Here is a 16,413-nt window from a genome sequence, read left to right as displayed (position 1 = left end):
GAAAAATTATTATTATTATATAGTATTTCTTCACCATTTGTTACAATTTAAAAACTTACTTTTTTATTTCTCACAGAGCTAAGGGATTTTCTCTTTGTGAAATCTTATGGAGATTTTCTTCTAGTTTGTTTCCAGTGTGATTTTTATGACTTTGGGAAATTTTTGGAGTTCTGGCATTCAATTAAGCAAGGCAAAATTATTTATTTATTTATTTATTGCTTACTGCTTAAGGATGGCACGGCATTTTTTAATGAGGTGACTATCTTTAAATATTGCTTATTTCATCAGAAAAGACTATACCTGAAAGGCTAAAGTATATTAAGCATTTTCTTGAAGGATTTTGTTACATTAAAAGAGTAGTTTAGAGATAAATTGCTTAATCAAACTGAATGAAAATGCTTGGATGATTCAGTTGGGAAGAAGGGTTTGAAAGAGTTTCATATCATTGTTCTTGTAAGAGAGGCATGTGTCTGTAGTAATCAGCATAAGGATGAAACAACTACTCATATCTTGAGCCAAATATCGTGAGAGGAAGGAAAAGAAGGCAACATTTTGGCTCCTGTACGATCTGCCAACTTTTTTTTAATGCAGAAGAATAAAATTTAAAAGAAGCGTTTGTTAAATCCATATGAAATATCATCAAACAGTGTAATATATTTGTGATTTTTTTTCATCCATTTATTCTTACAAATTTATATTTAATTTGCTTCAATACAGATAGAAAATATATATCAGAATCCCAAAAATGTAATTTGAAGATATGTAGAAAATGTAAGATGTGTGTATATGCATGCACATACATGTGCAGATGTATCAACACATCTATGTATGTATGCATATATGGTAATTTGAAAATGCATGTATGAAATCCAAATTCTTATATGGCTGTCATAGAAAATTAATCACCTCTTAAATCTGTTGAACCTAGCAGCCATCTTGGGAAGAAAGAAGGTACTGTTAGTCCTATTATATCACAGGGAAGGTGAAGGAGAGGTTAAAAATTGTACTTGTGTCCCCTACATGCTTTTAAGGTAAAATGTTGCCACCTGAATCTAAAATGTAAGCCTTCAAAGCTGAAGCCTACTGCAGGAACATCTAAAGGAAGTTGTGAAAATAATAATAATAATAACATAATCAAATTGGTTCAATGCAAAAAAACAAATTAAAAAAAAGTTAATTGGTTCAAAATGAAATGAAACAAATTCATAAGGGCAAAAATATCCACGGGGAGCTATGCAGTATAGTGCTTTCCTGTCTTAAACTACCCTAAATACTGGCTGCCAAAATCTAGAAGGGTGCATTAAAGGAATATACTTGCAAAATTTCATAAGTTTTCTCTTTAAGTATTTGGTTTGGCTGCTTTTGGAGACCAAATACTAGGTTAAGTGGAAGCTTCATCTAATTTGTGTAGTCATTTTCTTGTTAGATCCGCACATGCCTGTCTGGTGTGACACAGATGAGCCTCAGCATTCTCAGAGCTTCATTCTTCTAATGTCCTTCCCTCTTTACTCCTCTGAATTTCTTTGCTGTTGTCTGTTCCAGTTAATTTCATCCATCCAGTTTTTCTTGCTTTCCAAGTACATCCTGTCAAGATGCATGAAAGTCTGCTGCAGAGAGTATGCCAGAGAAATCAGAATTGTTGGGATTAATTTTTTCTCCTGTTTCCTTGTTGATGTCACCTCAGGGACATGATATCAGGTGGAGGCAAATAGCCCAATGCATGAGAGTGTCTATAGATACTCCTTCGGAGTGGAGGAGTATCCAGCAATATTGTATCAGAGACATCTTTCAATAATATATTTTTTGTTGTTTGCAAAATAAGAACTGGAGGTACTAGATGAGGCTAACTTCTGCAGAAATAGGTCCAGACAATAAGATTTGCAGCCACTATGCAAATGACAATCCAGCTGATAGTGGCCACAGCAATTGTTAACTTTACGGTGTAGATTTATTTAAAATACTGTATGAAGAGGCTGTATAACATGTACAGCAGAATATTTTCAAGTTTGACCAGGATGCTTAATTTTCTTAAGTATTTTGGTGAACAGGCTATTTTCCTGCTGATGTCTCTATACAGACTTGAAATCACTTTAGAAGTCAGATAAATTGTAGTCAGTTAATTTCTAAGATATTTTACTAATTTTTTAGATTTCTTTCATTCTGGAAAATGAAATACAGCTAGTACTATGGTTTGCAACAGTAACTTTGCTCAGTAAAAGGAAAATTAATTTGCTCTATGCACTAGTAGCTAAAGACCCCACACATATTCAAAAAGATTACCCTCCATAGCTCCATACCTTCTAATGAAAAGACAGGATGTTTTGTTTCTACCAGTTGAATTAAGCCTTGCAATTGCTGTTTGTAAAACTGGCAAAACCGGCTAGCTTTGTTCCTTTAAAATGAAGGTTTTATTAGTGGCAGGAATTTATATTTCTAGATTTTATTTGGAGAATGTGAAGCCTACAGCAAAACTGAGGGCACTCAGTAATTCTATGAAATAAATGTGCAGGTCCTGTGAGCGTTCATACAACTCAACATATAATGTCAGCAACATATATGTAACCCTTTATAACATCCATATTGCCATGAGCCTTTAGACCCTCCCAGTTTGAACAGTGGAGTAGGAAGATAGGATATGGCAGCAGGTATTTCCTATTCTGTGGGGTTAGCGTGTTATCCTCTTGCAGCACATGGGAAGCAAATCATGCTTGTTTATCCTTTCAGGGAAGAAAGGTAATTCTACTGCAGGGATTAAAACTCTGCAGTGTGGCAGGTGCTACACAGCTTCATTAGTATGGTAGTTTGATGAAGGGTTGGTTAGATGCATCCTGCCAAGCAGAATGGCGTTTATTGTTTTAGTCTTAAAGTTTGTGTATGTATTTTCCATGTCTGAAATAAAGTAGATTGCTTCACACAGAATATACCAGGTAACGAGCTGTTGCCACTGTGGTAAGGCTGGGATCTTTAGATCTTGCTGGCTGAAGTTTAAACCAGAATTGTTGTCAAAGTGAGGTCAATGGCTTTAAAGCCTACGTTCAGCAGTAAAAATCTGCTAATACATTTATTAGTGTTTTATCTGTATATGAACAAGCACTAAAAGAGTTAAAATCCTCTTTGCATCTATATTTTCTGACAGAGTGGCAATAATGAAGGTTGGGAGTCAGAATTCTTAAGCCTATGTTGGTAAATCCCCGCTATTTTCACCTCTTCTTACTTTGTGTCTGTCCCAAGCCTTATTTTATCCAGGCTCTTTCCAGGCAGACCTTGTCATCTGCCTTAATCGTAACTCCTCACCTCTTTTATCCCAGATACTCCCAGTTCTCTCACCTCTTCTCCTCAATTTGTTTTCCTCTCCACTGTGATACTACCCCTTCCAGTTTCTTAAACCCTCTACCATTTCTCCTCATTTCAACCTCCAATTCTCCTTCCAGCTGGGTCTCAAGCTTTACTTCTTGCACTTCATTCAAGTCAGTGCAAGCTCTTCTAGTTCTGAATACTTCACCATCTCTACAGATATTTTTACGCACCACACCTCACTGATTTGTGAATGTCTCTCTTGTTATCTAGTCTCTGTACCAGTTTTTCCAGTTCTGGCTTCTTTATCTTCTCTCCAGTTACTTTTATCTGCCATAACTCATTGATTTACAGTTGTTTTCTTTCTTGACCTGCTGTCCCCGTTCTCTCTGGAGATTCTTGTTTCTAGTTCCTTTTCCTTCTCTTTCACGTTTTTTATTCCATCTTAGTTTCCTCTATTTTCCTTCCTGCATCAGCATAATCCAGAGTGCAGGTGTGACTCATGCCTCATCTGCATTTGAAAAAGGCTGCCTGCATCCAGAAAAGATGGGAATATTACTAGAGTCACAAGAGAGAGATGCTGTTCTTTTGTGATGTGCGTACCTGGCACAGTCAACCACAGCCTAGAGACACTCAATTTCAGCCAGGGCATAGTCAATGCAGTTTAAAACAGAGATATGACAAGTCCCTGTTTAGGTGAAATAGCATTCATAGCATGCACACCTGCAAATAGACTGTGCTTTTATCATAAAAACCATATAATAATACATTGTATTGTGTCCAATTCAATCTTCTTCCTTTTTAAGTTGGATATAGCATGAATATTGTTTATAGAACATTGTGATAATGATACCAAATATGTTTACATAATTTTGCTGTAGACCCTGGTACTTAAGAGGTTTGTGAAGAGCTTTTTCTTAAAAATAACTTTCAATAGTTTCATAATGCATCTCTTCATCCTCTTTTCCATAATGCTTTTTCCTGCCAAAAAACTCGAGCTGGATTTTTTTTCTGCCTTGTTAAAGGGAAATTCAGTCATTTACTTCAGTAGCAGAATTGATGAACTTTTTTTCTACAGTGAACCTTGGAAATTTTGGTCCTAAATGATTTGAGTTTCCGTGTTCCTCAAATCACATTTATACATTAAAAAAAAATAAATCTTATTTTCTCTCATGATTTATTGTTGTATAATGCATCTGTGTGTGCAAAAGTATTGTCACTGAGGTTGTAACTAGTTTTTTGATCGTCTTTATTTAAAGCCTTATCTGTGTGAAGGGGTGAAGGAAAAATTAGCTATATACTAAAAGATGTATTTTTATTTTTCAGAAATATGAGAGGGAAAATAATGTTTTTAAAAAAAACCACTTTGGAAAAAAGCCCAACAAATAAAAATATATAGTCTTTTTTTTTTTTTTTTCTTCTACTATACAATCCAGGGCAATTATAGGATTAAATTAGATGAACAGTCAAATATTTTTTTTTAAAAAAAAGTCTGTTATGTTTTCTACTTGTTCTTACACACCAGGACGAAGATGAGACTCTTTTTATTTCTAATAATTTGCCAGTGTGCCATAAACAGTGTCAAAACACACAGTGCTTCAAGTCCCAATGTGATTTTACTGATGGCTGATGATCTTGGTATTGGAGACCTGGGATGTTACGGGAACAGAACCTTAAGGTATGATGATACATTTGGGGGAGTCATAGCTTTATATTTAGTTTTTCTATGGATTTGTAAAGTTTAAAACCTAAAAGTATTCAGAGATTTTATTAGATTCTTTATAGGTAATCAAAGTTAATAACGTTTCCAGAGAATAGAATATTTCATCTTTGTTTTCTTAATAAGAAAAGAATTATCTGATGTGTTTATCCTGCTGAGAAGTTGCATTGTAAGCAGAGAATTCAGCAGCCAACCAAATAAGGGTAGGTCTAAGGAAGCAAAGTATAATCAACAGTCTTCTTTTAAAATATGCATGACACAAATACTATAGATTAAGGACATTTTGAAGCACTCATGATTTGAGACAATATTGTCACTAACCAATTGGAAAGAAAATGCTGATTTTTTCCCTTCATTTCTATCCATGCTGTAGTCAATAAATTAATTAAAATAAATGTTAATATACCCGAGTAACACAGCAGTGTTCCACAGTATGTTTCTGACTGCCAGCTTAGGTATGATGTTTGTGTAAACAACACAAGTTGTACCTTGTCACTGTGTTTCAGTGGTGCAAAATTTTTTATCAAGTTAAATAAAACATTCAGACTAAAAGCACTGTCTTGCCAAATGTTAAATATCCTTGTTCCTGCTGAAGTTAATTAGAAGTAAAAGCTCTTCATAACTCAATCTCAAAAAAAAAAACCCCAAACCCAAAACAAAGTACCAAACACACACACCCCAAACCCCACCCCTTACATTACAGTTTCTAGTTTTACACAGGAAAAAAGTATATACAACAGCAATTCTTGGATCACTCCTGTGACAAGGACCAGGACTGCTCCAAGATCTGTGTTCTCTGATGTGAGAATTCAGAATTAGATCTTTGGAATATGAAGAAATTTCATCATACTGCTTGTTGTCAGTAGATGATGTTATAAATAGCAAAGAAGTCTGTTGGAAAATTAATATTTCTGACTATTGAGACTTAGATGCTGGGAACACTGCTGCACCTTGAGGTCATGGTCATTAATCTCCCAGGTCAGGGACCTACTGAGGCATGCTGCAGCTCCTGGCCAGACTGCATTCCTAGGGTGGTTTTTTTTCTGTGGAACCAAGGGCACAGGATTTCTTCCTGAACAAACCAGTTTTCATCTGCTTGATGAGCTAGGTCACGGACAAATTTTCCATGCAGATATGGAAAATTTGATGTGCTCCTAGGTGTAATATTTCAGACATAGTCATGTCAGACATGTACACATGTAAATGTTAATATAGAGCCTAATGGAGAGTCATAACCATTTGAAGCTCCCCTAATAAGATGCCACCACACATTGCCCCTACCCCAAAAAACTTTTGTTGGGGAAAGATGGAAATGACACCAAGTAGGGAGTCAGGAGGCACAACCTTTCTTCAGTCTCTCCTCATTGCTGAAGCAGAAAGGCTGTTTAAGTACCCAAATTACAGTTCTGAGTCAAGGAATGCTTTAAAAAGGGTTGCAATACAATATGTCTACATGTCACAGTTTAGTACTGTTCATGAAGAGGAAAGGAGGAAAAAGATTTTTGACACAATGCCACAGTGTCTCAGTTCAGTGTTGCTACTTAATGTAAAAAGATTTGACATGATAGTATTTAGAATTGGAACCACTTCCCTACCTCCACCCCCCGTGGTTTTCATAATTTACATACAGTAAATCGTAACTTGATTTTCCTGGTAGTTTTTGCCTCAGATGCCTTGATCTCACCATGCTGATTTCCAGATAATTATCTTTGTGTATTCTTTTCTTCTTTTTCCTACTTATGCTTTTCGAGAACTCCTAGTATTGACAGGCTAGCAGAGGAAGGAGTGACGCTTACTCAACATATAGCAGCATCTCCACTTTGTACTCCAAGCAGGGCAGCTTTCCTGACAGGGCGATACCCTATCAGATCAGGTAAAATCCCATTACTTAATTTATATATATATATTATTGGTAGTAAACTGTATGCATTTTTTTTCCCTCTGGCCTTTCTTGATATCATTACTGGATTAGATACTCATTTCAGTGACTAATCAAGCTTAGCATATTTGGTCAGCATTTGAAATCTTCCATATATATGGGAAATTTTTACATTTCCAAAGAGTTAACACGAAAAGAAAGCATTTTTATGGAGAAAAATATTTTTTTTAGAGTTCTGAGGAAAAAGTCTGATTGTGGTTATTTAATATAAGGAGCAGACAAATTCCGTGGACTTCCTCCACTGTCCAAATGACCATGGGCTCTTTGCCTGCCTGCCCAGCTGCATGCAGGCTGCTCCCAGGACGCTGGTGGGCAGCCTGAGTGTTGAACATAATGGAGATGATTCTAGACAGAGACAGTGGAAGAACCCAGTGTAAATCCTTCTGCTCAGACATTTCAGTTTGTACAAACCCTTTTGGTTCAGACAAATTACTGGTGGGGGGAGGGTGGGGGTGGGGGTGGTGGGGGGTGGGAGTGTGTAAAGGACAGTTCATTAAGGTATTCCAGCAGCTGTTAAAACTGGGAGGAAGTACAAAAAAATCTCCCTTCTTTCTAAGTATTTTTATTCCATATCTACCCATACACAATGTTAAGTATCCCATGAATACATGCATTTAGTGACTTCTTTTACTTTTAAAGTACCTGATCCAAAGCCCATTTGAGTCAGTGAAGATATAGTCTATTTATTTTAGTGTGCTGGGACTGAGCCCCTCAGTGCTTAGCAATGCAACTTTAAAATTCTCTTAACATAATTTTTAGCAAGGTTCATTATACATTAATCAGATCACTTGTTCATTAGTGATAAAACATCCTGTCCTTGCTTCTGGGAATGAAAGCAAAGCAAGGCTCTGAAGCCTATTTGATATGTTCATGCTCATTCAAATCAAGTAACAAGCTTCTGCAAAAGTGCCAGCTAATAAAACTTGCTAAATTTTCCATTACATTCAGCTGCAAAGGAAAATTTTATATACCTGGTACATCTATAATGCTATTAATATTTACTGTAGATTAAGCCACAGGTCACTTTCCATTATGATCCTTGTTCTTATTTCTGAAAAACTAGCATTGGAACTGTTTTTCTTATCTGATGGGCTCTCAGACATACCTAATCATTTCCTTGTAAGTGCAAAAATTGAACTTTGTCTTAAATTGTGAAATTGCTAAGTATAGACTACTTCCAAACATCAGTGAAAAGCTAATAAAGGATTATTGTAGAAGGTACTGGTATCATGATGTGGAAAAAAGTGTTGGAAATTTAAAACTTCTGCTAACAGAACTGAAGAAAAATATCCTGAAATGCAGTATGTGATGAGACACAAACTCAGAGAAAGGTAATGATAGGAGAGGAAAAAAAAAATCATGGTCCTGTACTTTCATTCAGGTAATGTAAGGGAATTACACTGATTTCAGTTACAAGAGATTGTAATATATAAAATAAATATAAAAAGATATATGACAAATAAAGTATAGAGATATATAGATAACTAAAACTACCTAAATTGTTGATCAGTAAAGCTAGCTGGGGTGAAAAACTGGAGTCAACATTTGAAGTGTAGGTTGAGCTGTCTTTAATAAACCAGTCTAATAAGTCTTTTTCTCATCTAACCACAAGGGATACCTGAGGGAAGATTCTGGTTGTCTACATCAGTCATGTAACTTTGGCACTGCAATCATTCAGTTGCATAATTCAGAATTCCTGGAGATACATCTGCACAGATTTGCATAGATACTCTGTTTTCTCTATACTCAGAGCCAGCTCTCAACTGAAATCCTAGTCATCTAATTTTCATGAACCTGAGCTCACAAGTTCCTCGTCCTCAGAGTAGTTTATAAGCTCAAGTTTGTGTTTCTCAGACTCTCAGTATATAGAAATTACTCTGCCTTATTTAGATGTTGTCTTGTTAGCTGATACCTGTTGGTGCTTTAATGCGTTCTGTGTGCCTTGAATCGTGTGTCTTCACGCCATTGAAGCACTGATCCTCTCCCATCAAAGCTGAGCGCCCTAGCCACTCTTTTTCCAGAGTCACACTCTGTCTTGCTCTTCTTTGACCTCATGATAGTTACATGCCCAGCTGTAAGCCTGCTCTATTTCAGCTGCCTTCTCTTAAATAACCTTAAAGGCTTGTAGAAAAACACATATGAAGAAAATGGAAGTTCTGAGAATAGAACTTGGAAGTGATCTCACTTAGTCTTCAGCTCCATTCCTTTCCCATGTACAAGAAAAAGTTAATTATGCAAGCTAAACTTCTTACAGATATGTTATACCTTAGAACTTCTACAGAAGGGACTACAGCTGCTTATGTGATGGCTGCCCCATAGTTATAAGCAAAGAATTTTTTCTCCACTTCTTAATTTCTGGTGTCAATACAAAAAATAACTCACTCAACTAAATAGATGATTGTACCTGCCACTTGCAACATTTACATTTAGTGTCTGTGGTAATATGTCATTTAGGTGATAGCACCTAAGCAAAAAAAAAATATGCATGCAGAAAGAGTGAATGGGAATTGTTTCACTTTATTATCCAAGTCTCATTAATTTTCATTCTACTTAGGAATGGCTGCCTTCTCCCAAGTTGGTGTCTTCTTATTTTCTGCCTCTTCTGGGGGACTTCCTTCTGAAGAAATAACTTTTTCCAAACTCCTGAAGCAGAGAGGTTACGCAACAGCTCTAATAGGTAAAATTGCATACATACACAGCATTATTTTTCATTCTTTTCAATCAAAAGAACATTCGCTTCCCATATAGGCTACTAAGGGTCACCATTAAGCTTTTTTCCTCCACAGCATAATGAGTTCATTTTTCTGGCAAAAAGCTGAGCACATTCCCATGCATATGTGAAGCACTAATCAGGGTGCATATGTAAAACACTAAACAAGTATGTCTAATGCTCTTTTGTAGTTATAGTCTCATTGTGCAATGTACTGAAGAAACATGATGAACAAATTGAAAATTAGTCAAGCTCTTGGAAAGTTTTTGGTATAAATAGGAGTTTGATTACAACAAAGAAAGAATGAGAGATCAATCGCAGGGTACAAGTCAGCACAGTGGTGGGACTCATTTCCCCTGTTTTCAAATATCTGTAAGTAAATAATGTCGTACCTGAGCTAACTGTGTGGATTCACTTCATAGTCACCAGACAGAAATGAGCATTTCTAGGAAATTTGTCTCATCCTGTGGGAGAAGTTTAACATAAAGATATGTTTCTCACTTATTATAAAGATAGTTCAGACAACTAACTGCAGCATAAATGTCCAGTGATGGGTAGAAGGCATCCACTAGATGAATATTAAACAGAATTGGAATGAATATCAAAATGTTATAACATTTAAATGTGATTTTTTTTTTCCTAATTTAGCCGCTGACTTATTCCACACTGCTTATATTTTAGAAGATTTTTGTGAAATACAACTTGTATCACATAATGTATTTCTGTACTGGAATTGCCAGGAAATAGTTGTTTAGAGGACATTATACTGGAATGTTGCTACGTTAATTTAGATGATGGATGCACTCAACTGGATTTTTAAATGTAACAAAACCTTGCAATTTTGGGAGTAATTTTTGTTTAAAAAATCAGGCTGTTTAGCAAGACTGAAAATTCACACTACTGTTCAAAAAATATATGTATTATGGAGATAACCAATGTCAATCCTCCTAACTAAAAATCCTATTTAGCTATACTCCAGTCTTAAAAAATATAAAATACCTTGATATCCTGATAGATTCAAAACAGAAACCAAGAAAATATTAGGAGAAGTATATTTAGTGCAGTGTGTTTCAAGCATAGTGCAGGAAAGCCACTCATACATTGTAATGTTCGTTGTGGAGTTAATTGCTATTGCTCCATATTCAGTTAAAGATTACAAAAAAACCCCATTTTTCTGTTTGTAACAAGCACTGTAATACAACTCATTTTCTGGGGCTGACCTAGTTAACATTCTTTTTTTAACTACTTTCACTGCAATGTGACAGCTTGCCACTTTAGATCTCTAGAAGTTATCTCCATGACGCTTAATGAACAATTCTTCCAAGTGGCCTGAATGATAGCTATGAAACCATAAGATGTAATATTACCATATCCTTAGAGGATAATGAAGGCTTCCAAAAATCAAGAAGTGCATTAAAATTAAAGATAAAACATATGTAAATGACAAAAAGAAAAATTATCTAGATTTGAAGACTAGATAGACAGACTGATTCCCAACCAGCCCATTTTCTGCCTCTGCTGGTGTTCTTATACCATCATATTGGTCTAGGTCAGGGAGTCTTTGCTTGGTTCAGTCTAACTCAGCAGTTCCCAAACAATTAATTGTCAAATTCTGCACCAGTGATAGATTGGCATAAGGGTAATTTTAAACCTTTTCAGTTCCTCAAGCCTGTATTGTCACTTTTTTTTTTTTTTTTTTGCCAAGTGTCTCCCCTTTACTCTCTAAGGATTTTTTTTTCTTCCCTAAATGCATTTTCCTTTCTCTTTAATTTTTTTTCTGTCCTCTGAATGTATGCTTCCTCTTGCTTGATACATGCCTAAATACATTTTAGCTATAAATCTACTTTATGTATACCCTTTTTTACTTCATTGGTTTTCCCCTGTGACACAAAGAAGGTGACATCCAGTAGATCTGTCAGGAAACGCCAGTCAGAAGATCTGCAACAAAACCAGGTTTTCTCAGAGAAGGCAGGTGCATTGAATATGAAATATTTCACCAGTTAAGGATCCTGGAGAATGGCAAGAAGTGTTGATGTTTTGTAGGAAATAGTTATTCATAATGCAAATATTCCACTGAAAGGAGATTGTTATTATTTTAACTACTGCTGTACTCAGTCACAGTTGAGTAAAGGTCAATTTTCCTCACAACTATTATGCAGTGTGTTGTCTAGCATCCAGAGAAGTTTAAAATCCACCTGTGTATCTCATCTCCAAAGTCACAAATACTAACGGATAAACTGGGACTTGTATCTTTCCTCCAGAATGAGGTGAGACTCACAGTAGTAATGTGTCCAATACAAGATTGACAGTATAGAACAGTTATTAATACAACAGCTTAAAATCTGACCATATTAACAATATATGCATATATACTTTATATTATTATTACTACATAATTAATGTAAATATAGTTCTTTGAACATGTATTTCTGTTTGCCTCTTCCTCTGCATCTTGTATCTTAGCATTTATCTGAAGAACACAAAATCATACCAAAGGAAATATATCATATACAACTCAGTCTTCAGATTGCATCCTTTTCAACTGTCTGAGGGAAATGTGGAGGGGAAACATGGATTTTTACAGCCTCTCCAGCATTCTGGTTTCTGAAAAGCTAAGTTCCAAATAAGGTTTCATGGCTGAATAGGACTTGCTTCTTAGTTCCACTTGCCTTTCACTGCACTGCTTTTGCTCTGCAGAAGTCTTAATTGTGGCCAAAGGAGAGGGGGGAAAAAGCCTAGGTCTCAAACTATTAAGGTACTCATAGTTTACAATTAACAGCATAAGTTTCACTCAGAAGCTTGGCAGAATCTGCTGAAATGTGTATGATGCTTGTGTGAAGTGTCATACTGTGAAGCTTCACTTGGCAAAGAGGTGAGAGCATTTTCCACTGCTCTCAGATTCAGAAGGGCCCCAGAGTATAAAGCACATTACAGTAATCTGTTGAAACATTAGCTCAAGGCAGGGGTTATTGTCACAAGGAATGAAACAAAATATGTCTTGTCGACCCAGTCATGACTTGCTTTTTCAGAGTAGTGCAGGATGTATCAAAACCCTCTACCTCATCAGCCGTTTGAGAATGGCAATTGTGTCTTTCCGTCACAGCTGCTGATATAATTTGAACCAGTGCTCTGTTGCTTTTCCCAGCTAACCTGCTGTCTACTTTGTTTGGCTTCTGAACAAATCTTTTTCTGAGGCCCAAGTTCATCTTGACATTGAACAATTTGTTGTGTTTGCTAAAACTCTTTCGATAAAAATAGATCCCATATTTTCCCCTGTACTGATTTGTAGTTGCAGGACTGTTCTGTCCTGGCTTGCAGTCTACTTTTATTGAGATCCAGTTTAAACAAACTTACATATATCATAGTAAATGACATTGAAAGTGTATTCAATTTTTTGTGGTTTCTTTTTCATATTTTTTACTGACTTATAAGTGCTTTTGGTTTGACAAATAACAGCAAAAAAATAAAAAATAAAGCTTTAAGATCATTTATATTTGTGATTATAAGCTTCTACCTTTATTTCATTTATCTAACTTGATGACAGTTTTTTCATGCTCACTTTGCTACACATCTGGCTTTATGACTATTGCATAAAGACAGTCATGTAAACCTAGGAGGAAACACTGAATCTTTTGTTTTCCAAAATCTGTGTCTTTGCTTACTGGGAATGAAATTTAAAAGTTTGTCTTAGCTAGCCCTTTATGGCACCATTATAACATCAGAAAATTCAGTACAGTGGCCTGCATTGCTGTTTTTATAATCGGCCACAGTAACATTCACTGGACCATGTCAAAATTAGTGACAAGAACCATTCTGCTCACAAAAAGCAGAATACCGCCTTAGGTGAGGGGCCATCTGACAGCAAGTGGGAAAGCCTCTGAAGGGATGAAAAAGCTGTAGAGGCTTCCATTGCAGTGGCACATAAGCAGACCTGAAAATGCTTTTGTACCTGCTTTTATGATATAGAGAAGGTATTTCTAACCTAAGACCATCAAGAGATATACGGAGAGAACTAGATTCAACGAAGCATATGGTTAGGCTCAAGATTTCTATGATCTTTTTCCCCACCTTTTCTGATGGGTGAACTTACGCACACAGCATTCCCATCCCATACCTTAGTTCTGTCGTTCGTGAAAGAGAAATAATGACATGAAGCCCATTTGCTAGGTACTCTTTCAAAAAGAACAGAACTGACCCCCACCTTCATCCTCTTTGGTACTGCAGTACCTGCATTTGTCGTTGTCAAAAGCAGAAGTACAGGATGAATGTGCTGTTCACTAGACCCAGGAGATGCTCAGGGACTGCCTGCATCAGGAGTCTTCTTTACAGATGGGTAAAAGCTGAGATTTTCCTTGAGGAAAGGGGAAAATTCTATATATGCTTTTTTTTCCTTTCATGTACTTTTTACCATGTGTATCCTGAAGTCTTTAGAATAAAATATTTCAAATTTATTGGGGATAGGTTATGGGGATGGGAACTTACTAGGTTTGCAGGTTTTTGTATTTATTTATTTTAAGGTCACAGCCTCTAAATTCTGCTGGACATGTTTAGGTATTTGATTAAAAAAATAAATAAAATTTGGCCCAGCAATATATATTGTCATCTATTTTATCAAGAGTGACACATTTTGTCAAATACTCAACACATTTCCTTGCTGAGACCAAAGAGCATAGCTCTAGCCATAATTTACGTCAATAGGCTTTACTGAATTTGATTTTCTTTTAATTATACATTTGAATTTAAGTAACAGTTAGGTCTGTTGCACTAAGCAATGCATAAGCATATGGTAAGGGGTTGTACCTGAGTCACAGAATGAATTATCTAGACACTTACTGTAATCAGCATGAACATAGATTATGCTACTATAATGCAAATCAGACTCACTGTTTTCTTCTGTCAGTCAGCGTCCAGCATTATTGCAGAATCAGAACAATTTCCTAGTGAGACAAAATGCTGTGAGAGATAGTATTTGGCAGTAATTTACTTGTTATTGTTTCTTTTTTATTTATGTATATGTAAAATACATATAAATAAAAGATTATCTCCCTCACTATATATATAAACGTATATAGTGAGGGAAACGGGTGATTTCAGAGATTCTGCAATCATCTAAATAATAAATGGCTTGATAATGTCAATATTCTTGGGTTATTCCCTCTTCGTTACTGTTCGGTTGGGTTTTTTTGTTTTGGTTTGTGTTTGTTTGGTTTTGGTTGGGTTGTTTTTTTGTTTTTTTGTTTTTTTAAAAAAACCTAGTCAAATATGAATTATTTGCCAGAAAAATTCCATAAAAGACATTTCATAGCTCCATATTGGCTCTTCCTAAGACAGCAGTAGCTGATACAAAATGGTATTTTCTTATGACTATTTAACTACACATGCACAAAGGCTTCATTTTCCAAGTTAACTATCTGTTAGGGCTCTGTTGCTCTTCAGTGACCTGCTAGCCCACTCAGAATTTAATGGTCTCCATCAGGAGCTGTGCCAAACTATTTCTAACTAAAATGAAGAGGCAGACATGAAACAAAGTCTTTCATGAAGGCATAAAGAAAGATTAGATAGCAAATAGGGATCCACACAATAAATGCTGGGGGCGGGGAGATATCAGTCAGATAGTGACAGTTTCATGTTTGGAGTAGTGCACATTTTAAGTTTGATGAGTTAACTACAAAAATATTCCCTGTCCTCCTCTCTTTGTAGGAAAGTGGCATCTTGGGATGAACTGTGAAAGCAGTAATGACTTCTGTCACCACCCCCTCAGTCATGGATTTGATTACTTTTATGGGCTCACCGTGACCAATTTTAGAGACTGCAAACCTGGCCAAGGCAGTGTATTTTTAAAAGAGGTTCAGAAATCCCTTGTCATCCCAATCGAAATAGCTGGAATCACCCTGGTCTCTTTGGCAATAGCGCAGTACATTGGCTTCCTCAAAGTACCTTTCCAAGCATTGGGTTACTGCTTGTTAATAGCCACTATTTCACTTGTGGCTTTGGTTTTTTTCTTTTATCATTTTCGACACTTGAACTGCTTCTTAATGAGGGACCATCAGATTATCCAGCAACCACTATCCTATGAGAACCTTACTCAGAGACTGACAAAGGAAGCTGTGCAATTCATAGGAAGGTAGGTTTCTAACTGTGTTATAAGTTAATGCTGGTACCTCATAATGATGATGCTTCTGAGAAAGGAAAAAAATGGGAACTGGTGGGAATAAGGAATGTGTCATTACATATTATGATTATTTTTTTTGCTTTAAAAGGTGACTGAAAGTAATTTTTTTAGTGAAAGTGACTGACTTCTTCTATCTGTTATATCATTATTTTTTCTATAAAAATTAAAAACTGTTTACTGCTTTAGTAAAACTGCTTCAGAAAAAAAATTTCGAAAACATGTAACTTTTTTAGGAGTTTCATTCTTGAGAATTTCATGTAACTTGAAATATTAATAATCTTTTGTAGTGTGACTTAATTATGTGAAACCACAAAGCAGTCATAGTCCATGACTTTTCTGGAATGGGAAGCTTCATCATTTATTTGATGCATCCATTAAATAGCATTCATAAGGTCAATTTTTTAAGATACTGTCATTTTAGATGCCTCCACTTTTATGACATACTCATTTTTAAAATATTTGATTTAGAGAAGTTAGGAAGTAAATGTTGTTTTGAAAGCAATGATTTTTTAATAACCATCACATTGGGTTACTTAAACACTGGATATACAAAATCATCCTAAGTCATTCTTCATTTT

General features: G+C 35.7%; 1 protein-coding gene across 4 annotated transcripts in view; it reads left to right on the top strand.

The window, feature by feature from the left end:
- Positions 1 to 16,413, top strand: part of STS (steroid sulfatase) — a 116,309-nt gene that overhangs the window by 18,656 nt on the left and 81,240 nt on the right. For all 4 annotated transcript variants that reach the window (XM_080377650.1, XM_080377651.1, XM_080377649.1 and 1 more), the window contains 4 exons: positions 4,820 to 4,972; positions 6,766 to 6,887; positions 9,508 to 9,630; positions 15,364 to 15,787. In XM_080377650.1, coding sequence (XP_080233776.1) covers positions 4,827 to 4,972; positions 6,766 to 6,887; positions 9,508 to 9,630; positions 15,364 to 15,787 — 815 coding nt within the window. In that variant the 5' untranslated portion in view covers positions 4,820 to 4,826. The remainder of the gene's footprint in view (positions 1 to 4,819; positions 4,973 to 6,765; positions 6,888 to 9,507; positions 9,631 to 15,363; positions 15,788 to 16,413) is intronic.

The sequence above is a fragment of the Falco punctatus genome, assembly GCF_963210335.1.
Source record: "Falco punctatus genome assembly, chromosome: 2".
Classification (NCBI taxonomy): Eukaryota; Metazoa; Chordata; class Aves; order Falconiformes; family Falconidae; genus Falco; species Falco punctatus.
This window is presented reverse-complemented; position numbering and strand designations above follow the sequence as displayed.